This window comes from Elgaria multicarinata, chromosome 6 (assembly GCF_023053635.1).
Source record: "Elgaria multicarinata webbii isolate HBS135686 ecotype San Diego chromosome 6, rElgMul1.1.pri, whole genome shotgun sequence".
NCBI classification, from domain to species: domain Eukaryota; kingdom Metazoa; phylum Chordata; class Lepidosauria; order Squamata; family Anguidae; genus Elgaria; species Elgaria multicarinata.
In genome coordinates, this window is record NC_086176.1 from 91300950 (window position 1) to 91316530 (window position 15581).

Consider the following 15581-nt stretch of genomic DNA (forward strand, 5'->3'; position numbering starts at 1 on the left):
TCTGGAAACTAAGCAGGTCTAGGTCTGGTCAGTGCTTGGAGGGGAGACTGCCAGGGAATCCTACATAAGCCATTTTGAGCTCCTTGATGGATGAAAGGTGGGATGTAAATGTAATAAATAAATAAAATATGATTATAAAGACTCCAAATTACTTTAGTGTTAACCTAGCCTTTTGGTAATAATTGCTAAAGGTTGTTTAAATTATCATCTTCATCATCATCATCATCATCATCATCATCATCATTTTGTTCAGTTTACTATAAGGGTCACAGTCCAAACTTGCTGTCATATGTCTTCAATCAAACATACATATAAATACACATAATATTAGAATCTTTGGCCAGCGGCATGGCACACACACGGCAGATTGTATGCTGTACTAGACACCATGGGGAAATTAGCTCAAGAAAGCTGACAAATCTTAAACGTAAAGAAAACCCATTTATTTTGTCACCAATATTGACAGGGGGGAAATAGTATTTTATTACCTTTAGCACTAGCCTAACAATGTTTCCTTATGGTCCCTAATAGCAGCTATACAGCAAGAAAAAGACAGAGACTGGGAATTACGGTTTGGTACGTAAGGAATGGTGAGAGCACATGGGGGGCAGTCTTTGGAAGCCTAAGTGCAAGAGGGGAAACTTGAGTTTCAGTGGTACAGGATTAGCCACATGAGGGGCAGAATGGGCAGATTCAGAGGAGTTGGAAAGCAGTTCTACTAGATTGTTGAGTAGATCTTGGATTTGGTCTTCTATCCCATTTATCCTTCAGAATTGTTGGAACCTAGCATCCTTTCTTAAGGATAAATCTTAGAAATGGAAGGAAGAGAAAACAAAATGACACCTCATGTCTTTCTTCCCTAGACGTTGGGGGTTTATTGGAGTGTGGGGAGATAGGGATGATGATACTTTGTTATGGTATTGCAGGTCATTCAACTCAGAAATGACCGGTTTCCCAGATTCCACTTGGATCTTGGGCATGTACTGGGAATAAGAACCAATCCATGCAAAGCCCTGTAATTCTGCATTCATTGCTTAGTTTCCTGCCGTTGTTGCCATTTAAACTGTGCTGGAAATCTCTGTTGAGACATTTCTCAGCATTAATTGAAACACAGCCTGTGCTTTTCTAGGGAACTTTTAGACAAGATCAGCTCCTTGTAGAGGAATTGTATTTAGTGTGGCTGAGGAGTAACTATCTATTCAGGTTTACAATGTTTATCATCAATGTACTAGACAGAAAATACTACTTGTGCTTGTGATTAGAAGCACAGTCCTATGCAAGTGTACTAGTCAAGTTTGTATGAGTTTGCAGCCTTGTCTTTAGAACTGGCAGTTGGTAAAACAAGTACTTTTGCATTGAGTTCTTATTTTTTCCCCTCCATGCTATTAGTGTGGTTGTGTTGAAACAGTAAGAGCTATGAAATTAACAGATGTTACAACTAAGTCCGTTTTGGACAAAGTCCTTAAATGACTGCAGATGTACACTGACTCCCTGGCCCAGTTTGGATGTCACAATGACCCAGGTGCGTATTTAAACCCTGGGTTATCATGAACGAAGTGGGAGTGAGCAAGTGTGCTGGTTCTTGCCACCTAATCTTGCTGGGGCTTTACAACTCAAGAAAGCTCCATCCCTTGATTGTTAAGTGTGATGTGTGAGCTAGGAATTCTGGATTGTGTCTTTCCCGTCAACCTAGAATTTCTTGTTCACGTTTCACACTTAACGCAGGGATGGAGCATTGTTGGGTTGTTTAGCTCCAACTGTTTGCAGCGAGACTGATCTAGGCGGTGGGAATCTGCACAGGGTTTAAGCCTCCTTGGCAACAATGGAACTTACTTTTGAGTGAGCATTCATAGGATTACGCTGTACATTTCTTTGGAGAAGGCAAACTAGTTGAAGTTACAGCTTGCTCTCTCTCCCAGAGAAATATCATTTGTCACTGAAAATAAAATAATATCATTGCTGCATTATTATTATTATTTTTTAAACAAACTTCAAAGATTGTAACAAATACAGGATGCTTGCCTAAGTTCCAGCTTTTGCTTCTAGGATGTTTAAAATTATATTTCATTCTTTAGAGCAACATTTTAGCCCTCAGGAATACAGAGGAAATAGTACAAACATTGTTGCTGTGTGTGCCCTGTATAGAAAGGGAGGAGGCATATATTTGATTTATGGGTCCTATGTTTGTTGCGTTTTGGACTTGGTAAGATGATGGTTTGTAGCTACATCAGACATTAAGAATTTGGGTCATAATCCAAGCGAAAGAGAAGGAGACTTCAAGTCCCAGGCTTATAAATCTCTCCCATTGAAAATGGTGGGGCTTGGGCTGGATCTTTTCCCTCGGTGTATGGGATCTCAGAACAGTCAAAACTGTGGACCAGGTAACATAAGATAACAATGGTAATTTCACCGCTGCCTGCAGGAGGTGAGAAGGAAGGTTTCCAAGTCCTCATTCTTAAATACTCCCGTTTTGCCTGTGAGTTTTGTTGTTGTCCTTTAAACCTTTTCATTTTTAAAACTTTGCTTAAGAATTGCACTTTGGGGTTTACCAGCAGATCATTCTTGTCATCCCCATAGGATTGATATTGTTGTTTTACCTGATTACATGTTTTAGAAATTGCTTTTGAGGTTCCTAGCATTCTCCTTTAAAGGTCTAACGTCACTCATTCCACAATTGCTACTTCATCATCTGTTTCGGTTTGCATGCTTCTACGTACTGCTGCAGGACAGAAACTTACAGACACCATCAGTAACTCTCAGTCATGACCCTAAATGCCCTGGCCTTAGGAAGTGGCTCCTCACATTTCTGGTTTCCTGTGTTTTCAAACTTGCTGACCTTGCCCTATCTTTCCATTTTACTTCTACTTCCTCTGATAAAAGTATGCTTGTATGGGCATGCATTGCTATCTTAATTTTGTTTTGTCCAGCAATATTTTTTCCTAACTAAGTTACACATCTATTCATTGATAAAAGTTACTTTTACAAAATTAAGCAAACAGCTTTTAAAAAGACTGGATGAAACTACTTTTGTTTTTAAAAAATGTATGTGTAACCATCTTTTATCTCTTTTTAAAAATGAAAGTTAGTATAATGCAGTGGTTAAATAAAACACTGAACAGTCCTCTGAATCCCAAATCTGTAACTAGGAGTAGATTTAGCCAAATAATCTGCCTTTTTCACACATTACAAGCAAAGCCCAGTATCTCAGTGTTCCTTACTCACTGAATAATCAATTTATTGGTTGCTGGATTTTGTATCCTGCCATGATCTGCAGACTTTCAAGCTTTTTGTATATTGTAGGCTATTTTAAGCCTGAGATGGTTCATGGTACTTGAATATGGCTCAGTATATCTCTCCATTTTGAGACTGGGAAGTGCTAGTATTACCCCAATGTTCCATCAGAAAGTATTGGGATTAGGAACATAGGAAGCTGCCTTATACTGACTCAGACCATTGGTCCATCTAGCCCAGTGTTGTCCACACTAACTGGCAGCAGCTCCCTGGGACTTTAGGAAGGATACTTTCTGAGCCATACCTGGAGAAGCTGGGGATTGAACCTGAAACAGTCTGCATGCAGAACCCATGCTCTACCACAGAGCCATGGTTGCACATGTTCACCCCCTAATCGTTCAGTGCCATTGCCTTTCCTTCTATTTCTATAGGAACACTGTGCTCTCTGGAGGCAAGTTTTTAATGCAATTTACCATTTAGAACCTAAATGAACAGTTTTTCTTCAACTGAAAAAAAAAAAGTTCTTAGAAGCCGACTTTACTGAATTTCAAGTTTGAAGAATAGTGAAGCATTTGTAGGCAACTCACCAGAAATGCTATTTTCATAATTATCTTTTAAACATTTATACTATTACTGGGTAACGCGTTCATCCTGGAAAGTGTTGTATAGTTCTTAGAAATGTCATAACTCCCACTCAGAAGCCTTACAAAACACGACTCAAGAAGAAGAAGAAGAAGAAGAAGAAGAAGAAGGCAGAAGGGAATAGAGTTGTCAGGTGTGGCCCTCTTGTGGTGTCATTTGGAGTTCCCTCTTTTCTAGCAGGGTTCTGAAATATTTTTATGATATGCTTATGAGCCAGGATAGCTCCATTAGAAATGCCATTTAGTAAACATGCTACTCTCATTTCCTGGATTTCTTCTGTCATAGTATTTATTTATTTATAATGACATTTTATCGTTGCTTTTAATTTTAATGTAATCCACCTGGAGGTTTTTTGTGGGTTTTTTCATATATATAATGGAACGGGCAGATATAAGTTTCTCAAATAAATACATTAGTACATTCTGCTTTCCCCTCCAATACCTCTGAGACCATTTCATATAATGCTGAAATCTTGTGTACAATAATAAAACTTTAGTTTATGCTGTTGTATAAAGGACTTATATTATGACATTCTCTCTTATCTGGTGAGAGAACAGACTGGTCTCACAGCTACCACTATATCTAACCTTTTGTTTTGCCTGAAGCTGGATTTCAAGTCAGCCTTGTGGAAAAGGAGGAAAGATTAAAGACAATGTAGAGAATCACTCCCCACAACCCCATCCCCCACCCCATATCCAAGTCTGCATTCACATCTACAAATTAATGTTGTTAACTAGTCCTGTAGAGGTAATCCAGGAAGGAATGACACACTTCTACTTATGGGAGTATATAACACACAAACATATACAGAGGTCCATGTTTAGGAATAGCATGTGGTGATACCCTATAGTTCACTTCTGCTATATTCTGGCCTTAGCTAGTCTTAAGGTTTATCCCGGGATCCCCTGTGTGTCATTTACATGAACAGGGATGACCCTGGGATGATCCCGGGATAAACCTTAGGTCTAGCTAAGTCCTCTGATAGTGTTTATAAGAACATACAATTGAAGAGGAAGAGGAGGAGTACAGTCTTCCTCTTTAAAGAAGAGTCTGTGCTACTTGAACTCTGTCTTAATGAAAACAGTGCAGGAGTTAATGTTTGTCAGAGCCCTAATTCACTGTAGACAAATCTAGATCTGGAATGTATGTCCTTTAACCCAAGATTCCTGAGGTTAGTTACTGGAGCTGTAGACTTGAGATAGAGCCTGCAGTGCAGAAAAATGCTGTTCTGTTGACCAGGGAACATAACAGACCAGTATTTGAGTATTTATACCAGCTTTCCCCCAACCTGGTGCCCTCCAGTTGTGTTGGACTACAATTCCCAGTATCCCTCAGCCAGCATGGCTGGCTGGGAGATGCTGGAAGTCAAGGCTGGTGTTAAGTGTAGACATAGTTGGGTACCTGCCAGGGGCCCATTTCCTATCAGGGGCCTGACTGAGAAGAGTCCTTGCAACCTGCTTGTTTACCTGCTTCTCACTCTGGTCCAGGCAATGGTGGAGATGTGAAGAAAGAGCAGTAGATGATGATGCCTGCTTGCTCATTGCCTCTCTGGCTGGCAAAACAAGCAGGTGGTAACAGTAATGAGGAAGAGCAGCAGCAGCAGCTCTCAGGACAATGCTGACAAACACTTAGAGGTGCACCATGAGGTTGTCTTGCCCAAGGACCCTCCAGTAGCCGGAATTGGCACCGCTGGCAGTTGTAGCCCAATACATCTGGAGGGGGGTACCATGTTAGGAAGGCTGATTTATACCTTGCCCAGCCATTTTAGGGGCTTCATGCTTCTTGCAAGTCACGAGGCATGAAGTTGCACATCCCTTTTGTGCCCGAATAGGGCTTTGAGCCTGACTGCAGACAGCACCTGGAAGCTTGCTAGACAAAGCCTTACTCAACCCATGAAGATCAAGCTTCAGGCCTGCCTGCTTCCCCCTTTTTTCCCTGCGTGCAAGGAAAGGGTTAAAAACCTCCACTGTCACTTTAGAACTGATTAAAGTTCAGCATGCTGTAAGAATTGCATCTTAATTTGCAAGCTTTTCAGGCACCCTCATGTGTGCTTGTCTTGACATACAAAATGCAGTGTCCTACAAAGAACAGGGAAATCTTACTAAATGGTCTGCAGGGTAACAAAACTTCTTTTTTTTTAAGTATCTGCTTTAAGCTATTATTTTTATCACTAGAGGGCAGTAAATACAAACAGAATGAAATTGAACTATCTAGTGTACATCAGGAAATTCCAAAATCGCATATGTTGCAAAAGTAATTGAGGCTGCAATCCTGTACACACTTTCCTAGGAGCAAATCTTATTGACCTCATTGGGACATACTTCTGAATAGATATATAGAAGATTGCACTGTAACATGACTTCAATCTATACAAGTGAATAGATGCTGGTTCGTATTTGACCCACTCTATCTAAAAACACCATCATTCAATGAAACAATGTTAACACTGTAATATTCTTGTCTGGATCCCCTGTGCAATTATTCACGTGATTGCCCACCTCTCTGCTGACCATTCACCATAGCAGACTTCTGGAGAACAGTTGAACAACTTTATTAAAAGGCTAACAAGTATAACTGGTTCAGAGGCTCACAAACACAGGGGAGAAGGACACAGAACTTAAGTTCCACCGACTGAGTTATGGGAGGAGGTGTGGCTACAGCCAATCTCCTTTTAACCCTTCACAGATTACACAGCTCAAACACAACAGCAATATGTCCTTGTCCTAAAGCTATTGTGTTTGTTTTTTTAATGTTCCACCTTCAAGGAACCATTTTCATATCAAACTGTTTACTGAGGAATCTGTGTGAATTGGAAAATATTCTGAAGTGTGTGTTCTGCGATAAAGATTCATTTTGGGCTGGGTCTCAGGCCTCATTAAGAGCACTGGGAGGGACCGCAAGACACATCTGACGCACACACACTGTGAGTGCATGTTTGTATATTTCAGAGATTTGTATATTGCTTTTCCTCTCCAGAAAAGAAATGTCCAAAGTGACTGACAACAAGCAAAAAGCAGCAACATAAAAATCACAAGAATAGCAATAATAATAAAAGCCAGTAAAAGTTAAAAACAATTATTACAAGCTATAAATACTGCATTGATGGCTTTTTAGCAGATAAGGTTGTATAATTAAAACAGTAAGAGAGGTAAAGCTAAAAACAAGTTCTTAAGCAGAAAAATCAAAAACTCTCTGAAAGGGACAAGTTTTCAGGAGGAATCCACTACATGAGGTCTTCAGAAGTAAGTTCCACAGTGCTCATGTGGGCTTACTCCAGATAAGTATGTTTGTTTTTGACAAGAGTGGTTGCAGATGTGCAGTGCCTCTCTGGCCCAGTTTGGATTCCACAATAACCAAGGTGTTTATTTAAACCCTGGGTTGTTGACAATGAAGTGGGAAGGAGCAAGTGGGCTGGTTCCTGCCACCAGATCACTTCCTCTGGGGCTAAACAATCCAGGGAAGCTCTGCCCCTTGGTTATTAAGTGTGACATGTGAGTTAGGAATTCTGGGTTGTGTCTCCCCCAACATTACAGAATTCCTGGTTCACATGTTATGCCTAACAACCCAGGGATTGACCGTTCCTGGGTTGTTTAGCTCCTCCCGCTTGCATCAAGACCGATCTGAGCAGTGGGAATCAGCAAAGGGATTAAGCCTCATTGGCAACAGTGGAACTTACTTTTGTGTCAGCATACATAGGATTGCACTGTAAATTTCTTTGGAGAAGTCCTCAAAAGGCAAGATTGTTATCCACTATGGAAAAGGGTTCCATAGTGGATAACACTGTGGAAAAGCATGCTACTGCTGCTGACCAAGAAGGTAACCGCACATTTGAAAGACCCTGATGAGATAAAATCATAAGGTGAGCAAATTCATACATGCATAGATGGTCCATAAGGTATCCTGGTCTTAAGCTCTTCGGTGCTTTAAAGGTGATGACCAGCATCTTGAACTGGATATGAATCATCAACCAGTGCAGCTGATATAATGGGGTAACATGATCACGAAATCTGGCACTGGTCATGATTTTGGCAGCACCATTCACCTTAAAGCTTGCCAGCATTATTGTTCCTGTCACTCATGGTTTGTTGTTGGGCTATGAACTGTGGGGTTTTGTGGTTAACAAACTGTGGTTTGTTATTGCGGCTGAGTTCAGACAACACAACAACCCATGGTTCAACGACAATCCACACTCAACTCATACTAACCAAATTCAACCTTGAATGTGGGTAATCATGTGGCGGGAGCCCAGGCATTGTCTGGTTTTCACTATTGAACACATTCAGCCATTGAATAAATGAACCCTGGTTTCATTGCTGGACTGTCATATGTGTCATAACTTGGCCTCAGAAAAGTGTTGTCTACTAAGTTCACAAACATAGTATGGAAGTCATACTCCCAATTAAATTCTACAACCTGGAAGAGTTTTTCTAATGCATAAATGTCTTAACAGGATTCTGCTTCACTTTGCCTTGTACTGCCTACTCACTTTGCATTGCATTGCATACATTGCATTTTATACTCAGATGGTTCACAAATAAAAATAGACCTTTGCTTTTTTTACCTGTTTTCAGAGGAAGTTCATAAGGGACATATACAAATCCTACCACATGATTTCATAAGTGGATAACACTGAGGTTAACACTTTCTGCATCTGATGAAGTGGGAACTAGTCTCTGTGAATGTTTGCCACAATAAAGCTGCTGGTCTTTAAGGTGCCACAAGATTCTCCCTTGTGTTTGCTGCAGCACACTAACATTGCTCTCCCTCTATAAATTGATTCTGGTCATTATGACGCAAAGCAGGAAAGCTGCAGCGCTTCAGCATCCTTTTTGTTGACTTTAGGCTCTTTGTTCATATTTCTATATGAAACATATACACCTGGTCTGAAATAGTGCAGGTTGATGCACATCCCATTTCTGTCACAAACAGTGATTCTTCTTGTACTGATGCTGTCAGAAAGAAATGTAGTTGAATAGCTGAACTTAAGGGTTGGCCTAAAATTTTGTAAAGCTTTCCTTTGTGTGTGTGTGTGTGTGTGTGTGTGTGTGCTTTAGAAAATGTGCCCTTTTAAAAAATGTGGAAAGCTAAAGAACCTAAGCCAATGGCATTTAGCCTTAGCAGAAAAGCCACTTCTGCCTCTTTGCATGGGTTCATTGAGCCCCTCTCATTGAGCTACTAAATGCTACTCACACACACAGAGAGTTAAGCTAATTAATCATGTCTACCTCGAAGTAATGCTGCAGGGAAGCCATTATTAAATGGCATTTAACACAAAAGAAGAGAACTACCCTGTTCCCAAGAGATTCTCCCTTGCCGACCAATCAGAAACTAGCACACACATGTCACGGCTTTCTCTTCTGCTTCTTTATATATTTTTGGCTGGAGCATGATTGGCTCTTATTTGAGGTTTATGGGAGGAGGGATTACTTGACACTGGTTGTAGCTTCCCTGCAGATCCTTATTTGGTAGGCTGTTGATAGAACAAGTCTTTTCCAGCAGCTGAGCATCTTGACATACATAATTCATCAAGTCGTGGTGTTCTGGAAATATGCAGATCTGTGTCCGCTCTTCAGATTTCTCTTCAGCTCGTGCAATATGTCTTTCCAACCAGGTCCTTGAATTTTACAGCACTTTGGAATTTTGCAAACGGCTCTTATATAATCAGAAGATCCCACTGTTGGAATGCCAGTTAGACGTTTTCTTGTGTACCTAATTGCAGGGAAACTATAGATCAACAGAACTAACAAACTGAGAAACAGAATTTGATTTAAAAGAATCCACAGCACCATTCCAACGTACTTCCCCCCCCACCCCTGTATCTCAATAACAGCAGAGGATTGAACATTTCTGTTTTTAATTGGTAACACTAAAAAAATCGAAAATGCCCGAAGCAAACTATTTACTATCAGTGTCTTGGGGCTACATAAAGGTAGGAATGTTTTGGATTTATTTTGATTTTTTTTTTTTTACTTTGTATCCATATTTGTTTGCATGAAAGCATAAATTATGAACAGTTGTAATTGTGGAGCCAAATGTCAGAAATGAGATAATCATTTGAGCATTGATCTGTTGTATTATAGCCCAAGGCTGTATTGGGATATTAAAATAGCTTATGATTGATAAAGTGGAAAGAGACGTCTGTTTTTCAGTCATGCTTAAATGTGCCTATAATCAAGTCAAAGGCTGCTTTTGGGGAAATCTCTGTCTTGGGCTGTTGTGCCCTATTCCATTAACCAAGGAAAGCTTAGTTAAAGAGCATGCAAAGGATAATGGCTGAATGCATGCATTCAAATTATTTTCTGAATGTATGAAGATCTCAGTTACCAAAGCTGTATTTTAATTGCATTTTCTAGTTTCCATTATGTGACACACAGCTTGTATTGATTAAAGCCTTCTCTAAAATAGTGACTGGAAATAGTCTTCTTCCCTCAATGATAGAGTGCCTTATAATACAGACCTGCTGAGAATCAACCTTGATTTATAAGGCTTCTGTAAATGAAACCCAGATTGGCTTATCTCCTGTTACATTGAGCTGTGTACTGTTTGGTTCAGTACTTACACATGCTGTTATATACAATGCTGAGTAAGCCTAGGACAGAACCATGCACTTTTTTCTCTTAGTACCATAGTATCCATAGTATACTTTTAAATTATCTGTACTGTGTTCAATAATAATTAGTCTAGCTGTGACTGTTCAAAAATCACCTTTTTTCTTTAGCGTCTATTTAAGATGTTGATCCTTGTGCAACCTAATAGCCTGATATAAGAGAATTACTCTCCTTCAGTTATAAGAAATTAAAATGTTTCTGAACCCTAAACTTTGAGATAGTTACTTATGGCATCAGGTTCTTTGTTTTTAAAGCAAACTCTCCCCCCCTCCCCGCCTCAGTGTCTTTTTTAAAAAAAATGTCCATCTGTTATCTTTGAAGAACCAGCTTTCCTATGTATGAGACCAGTTGGCTTGGTCTCATACATTATTTGACCCCTTGCACACACACATAGACACAAACCCCAACAACAACCTCAACAACTTCTTCTCTGTTTATGCTCTTTTATTATGGGGCTTTCTACTTTGCTCATGTTTTTCAGGAGCATGCTTTTGTCCATACTACTTTCCCTCATATATCATGCTGTTTCTCGTCCAAGTACAGATTAATATCCTAAATTGGCAAGGGTGACCTTGCATGCAAAAACAAGCGAAGTCACCTGTCCTCCCTTTTTTGTTTTGTTTTGTTATAATTGCAAATATAGAGAGTTAGCACGGTGAACTCTGATAATACTAAGAACTGATATGGACGAGAGATTCTCTAGTATAAAGTGCTGGAACTGGATTAGGGAGACCTGGGTTCTAATCCCTGCTCTTCTTTGAAGGTCATTGGCTTACCCAAGGCCCAGTGGCCTTGGGTAAGCCACTGAAATAGGATAAGAGCCACATATCCACATTGCCTGGATCTTCTTGGAGATACAAATTTAGTAGAATCTCATGTTTGGGGTGTGTGTGTGTTCAACTATCTTCAAGCAAATCCCCCTTTTCTCTCTCCCAACTCCAAATCTCCAACTGTTGTATAGGCGATAGTTGTGGATGGCAGAGGCCATGTAGGCCATGTGGATCTTTTATTAGGGCATCGAGGTTTTAAGTGCAAACACTATTGCTAATTAAATTTTAGCAAGCAGTGTGAGAGCCTTGACAGATGAGACATGATAATATTCGTCTTCAGTAGTACCGGTGTAGTAGTGTGTTTTTGTTGATTATTCCTTTTACTGAATAAATCATTTTTACCTTTTCTGCTTTATTACTCTCCGTGCACATTGTATGAAAGGGGTAGTTTGGTGGGTGGGGAGAGAAATCCGTTGTCTATGGGAGCTTATTCAGTGAATTATTTTGAAAGGTAAACAACTAATGTTCCCATAACTAGTTTTCCATATTTGTCTTCAACAATAAATGTATATATCAAAAATTTATAAAAGGAGCAATGAAATATCTTTCAAACTTTACAATTAAATTACTGGTGCCCATTGAGACCTATGGCTGAAATAATTGGTTTTGCAAAATTGAAAAGCTAGTTTATGGATCAGATTGCTTGGTGTAAATTAGTCTTTTTGACATATCTATTTTTCTAGAACAAAAACTATTATAGGTCACACTTCAAGCCTTTGCCTTGTTCTAAAAATGGCTCTCTCTTTTATATATATGGGATTACAGACCTGTGGGAAATCTGGCTTCAGAGAATATGTACACCAGAAGTAGCTAGTGGGGTGAAGAGAATAAGGAAAGAGCAGAGGAAATGCCACAGTTTTAAGACCCATTGATTGAAGTAGTTGGGAACTGTGCAATCTTATGTGTAAGAACATATGAGAGTCTATGCTAGATCAGACCAAAGGCCTATCTAGCCCAGCTAGTCTATCTTGCAACTTACTGAAGCCAAGCATATTTATTTTTATTTATTTATTTATTACATTTCTATACCACCCAATAGCCAGAGCTCTCTGGGCGGTTCATATGGTGCACACTCCTTCAGAACTATGAGAAATTGGGAAGAATTGAGAGAGCAACAGGAAACTTGAGCTTGAAAATAGGAGTATGTTCAGCTCAGCTAATATACTCTCTACCTTTCTATGCTGATTATGTTATATCTGCTACCTGTACCTTCCCTATCTGCTGGGTGAACCACCTTGACACCGGCAGGTCCTAGTAAAATGAGGGCAGACATGAGGTCATAGAGTTCTCTCTCCTTTCCCCTTTGACCACATCGGTAGCAACTGTCTCCTAGCACCAAGAGTGACTGGCATTAACAAGAGAGACTGTGTGTAGTCATCTCATTATCTAAACCAAGGACAAGCATGAGGATTTGAGATCTTGTTGTGTTATCCAGCACAGAACATCTAGACTCCAACACACCATAGGGCATGACCCCCATGCTTTTTGATGGATCTTATGTAAGAATATCAAAGAGAACTTTATTGAAGAGGGGTGGCTTGCTTGTTTTTTAAATTATTATATAAATCCAGTAACAGGTTAACATATTATGGGATAATAGTGATGTTTGTACAACAGCTGAGTACAGGGCCAGCATCAATACTTGGCATCCCTGGGCAGCTGCTAGGGCCCTAGCACCCTCGTGGGGTCCACTGCTAATTCCTGCCCTGCAGCTCTCTTAATTATTTCTATCTGGCCCAGCACTCAGAGCAGCAGGAGGTAGATGGATCTAGCCACCATTTAAATCTTTCTCATTGCCCCTGACCTAGTGTCACTTTGTGGAATTGTGGGGAATTTATAGGGGTGCTTGGGCTACTGACACCACAAGCAGGTGGACCCACTAGGGCCCACAAAAGGGAACTTTGCCCATGGACCCCCTTGGAGCCAGCCCTGTTCATAGAAGTAATTGTTGCCCAATAGCCACTTCTGAGGTGAAATAGGCAGACTCTCTTCAGTCCTGAGGCAACCAATGGGCTCAGATATTTTCCGAGCAACACAGGGAAATGTGCCTGGAGCAGTTTTGAGAGATTGTGGGGGGAGACGGGATGGGGGGGGGGAATGTCATTCTGACTTCCTCCATATTTTCCTGCATGGAATTGCCTTGCAGGAATATACTAAGGATCAAAACAATGACCTGTTTCCCTCTACCTCTTCAGAACAGTGGAGGGACTTAGCACATGAACACTTGTTTCTGAAGGCAGGGAATATTGAGTGATAGAGTCCCTCCCCTCCCCAGCCCATTTGCACACAGAGGAAATATATAAAATGGTATTTATAGACATTGCTCAGGGAAGAAGGAGACACACTCCCCAATCTCAAGCTCACAATCTAAAACAGACATAAGATATGAAGGAAGAAGAGTGAAAAAAATTAAAATTAGCAAATGGGTGACTGAAGCAAAGGAAAGGAAGAGTGTGAATAGGTTTTATATCCATGCACCATCGTCCCTCCCTTGCCCCAAATTTTGTTTCAAGTTATGTAGCTCAAAAGCTGTTGATTTACATAATTAACCCACAATTTGCAGTGGTGAATACCAGGTGCATTCTATGGCCATTTTGAATGTTTAACCCCTGATCTGGCTATTAAGCAACCAACAATTAGTAGTTAGGTTAACTGTGGGTTGCCCAGGTTTGGATGTCACATAGCACGATTGGCCCAGTTGGGTGTTGAATATTCAAAAAGGCTGCAGAACATGCCTGGCATGTAGCACAGTAAACCATGGTTTAATTAACCCACGATTTGCCACCCTTACATAAGTAGTGTGTGGGGAGATGGTTAGCATGCTGAAGTAGTTGACAAGAGTAGAATACGAAAACATGCGCATCCCCCCCTCCCCGTCATGGGGTTATTTTCTGAAAAGATTTAAATCAGCTCTGAGCTTTACTTGTACTGTTTATCTCATCTGAGTGTACTTCAAAGTTGAGTATGTAAAGGGAGGAAGAATTTGTAATGCAAATGTGTATCCTGGACAATGCAGCTTTTACATTCAAAACCTGGTTGAAGCAAGAGCCTTTAAGCCTCATGTGTGAAAATGCCCCTTGGTACTGGGGAAAGCTACTGTGACCTGGTTCTCATGACTTGTTGTGGATTATTTAGCCCATGAAGAGCCGTAGCGCCTCTGGGCACTATTTGCATATCCAACCCCTGCTTGGGGATGGTTGTGTCATGCAAACACAGCAAGCATGGGTTATGCGAAGGTTAAAGAATGCTTGCATAACCCATGGTTTATTCTAGGGTTATGCCCTCGAATAACCCACGCTCGCCAGTTTCACACAACTTGACATCCCCCAAGAGGAGTTGGAAATATAAAATGGCAGCCACAGTGGGCTGTTGTGTTGTACAAAATGGCCCATTGTTTTATGCCATATGAGAGAGCATTTCCTAACAGCAAGGTGGAAAGCAAATAGCCTGAACAATCCATTTCTATGGAGTGTGATGGCGGTCTTTGCCGTATGTTGAATTTTTTTGGTTTTTTTTATTATCAAAATGTACATTTCCCTAACTATTAAACACCTTGTCCATGTAGAAATGAAAATTCTGAGTCTTTTTTCTTTGAGCATTTTTGATACTATACGCTTCCACTCACGCCCCAAAGATCATAAGCCTGAACCTAGGGCTGAAGTGCTAAAAGACACCCACCCACCCACCCCCGGAATCATAAAACAAGCAGAAATTATTAGGGCAGCTGCTTTGAGCCATAAGTGGCTGCTGCAGAAGGGAATTTTCTTGGGAGCCTGAAACAAGTGGGCCCACCATTGGATCCTCAGCCCTCTCGCTAAATTTCTGCAGACCTGGAACACTTAAAAATAATGCAGCGTTGCATTTGGTAGAAGTGGTCAAAACGGGATTTCCCTTGTGCAATGTTGTTGCTGCACAAACTTTTCTACAAACTTATTTCCCAAATGTATATCACCCTCCCCCATACCTCTTCCTCTATATACTGTCTTATTTGCTAAAAAGCCATCAAGGTGATGTACAACAATTTAAAACAATAAAACAATAGCACAATAAAAAACAGCATTAAAAATGTTTAAACTACACAATTTAAAAGGCTGAATTAAAAAGACGTGTCTTCACAACACTTTCTAAAAGCCAAGAGAAGGGCGCCAATCGTAATTCTTGAGGAAATGCATTCCATAGTTTGGGGACAACACAAAGAAAAAGCCCTTTTATGTGTTTCTGACAAACAGGCTCCTGCAAGGGATGGGAGTGCTCAGCTTCTCCTTCAGAT

General features: G+C 40.4%; 1 protein-coding gene across 6 annotated transcripts in view; it reads left to right on the top strand.

The window, feature by feature from the left end:
• PDE4D (phosphodiesterase 4D) overlaps positions 1-15581 on the top strand; it is a 574358-nt gene that overhangs the window by 539518 nt on the left and 19259 nt on the right. The window contains exon 1 of one of the 6 annotated variants that reach the window (XM_063128049.1): positions 9703-9802. The exons of the other annotated variants lie outside the window; for them this stretch is intronic. Coding sequence (XP_062984119.1) covers positions 9755-9802 — 48 coding nt within the window. The 5' untranslated portion in view covers positions 9703-9754. Of the gene's footprint in view, positions 1-9702; positions 9803-15581 lie in introns of those variants that run through there. 6 annotated transcript variants of the gene reach the window in all.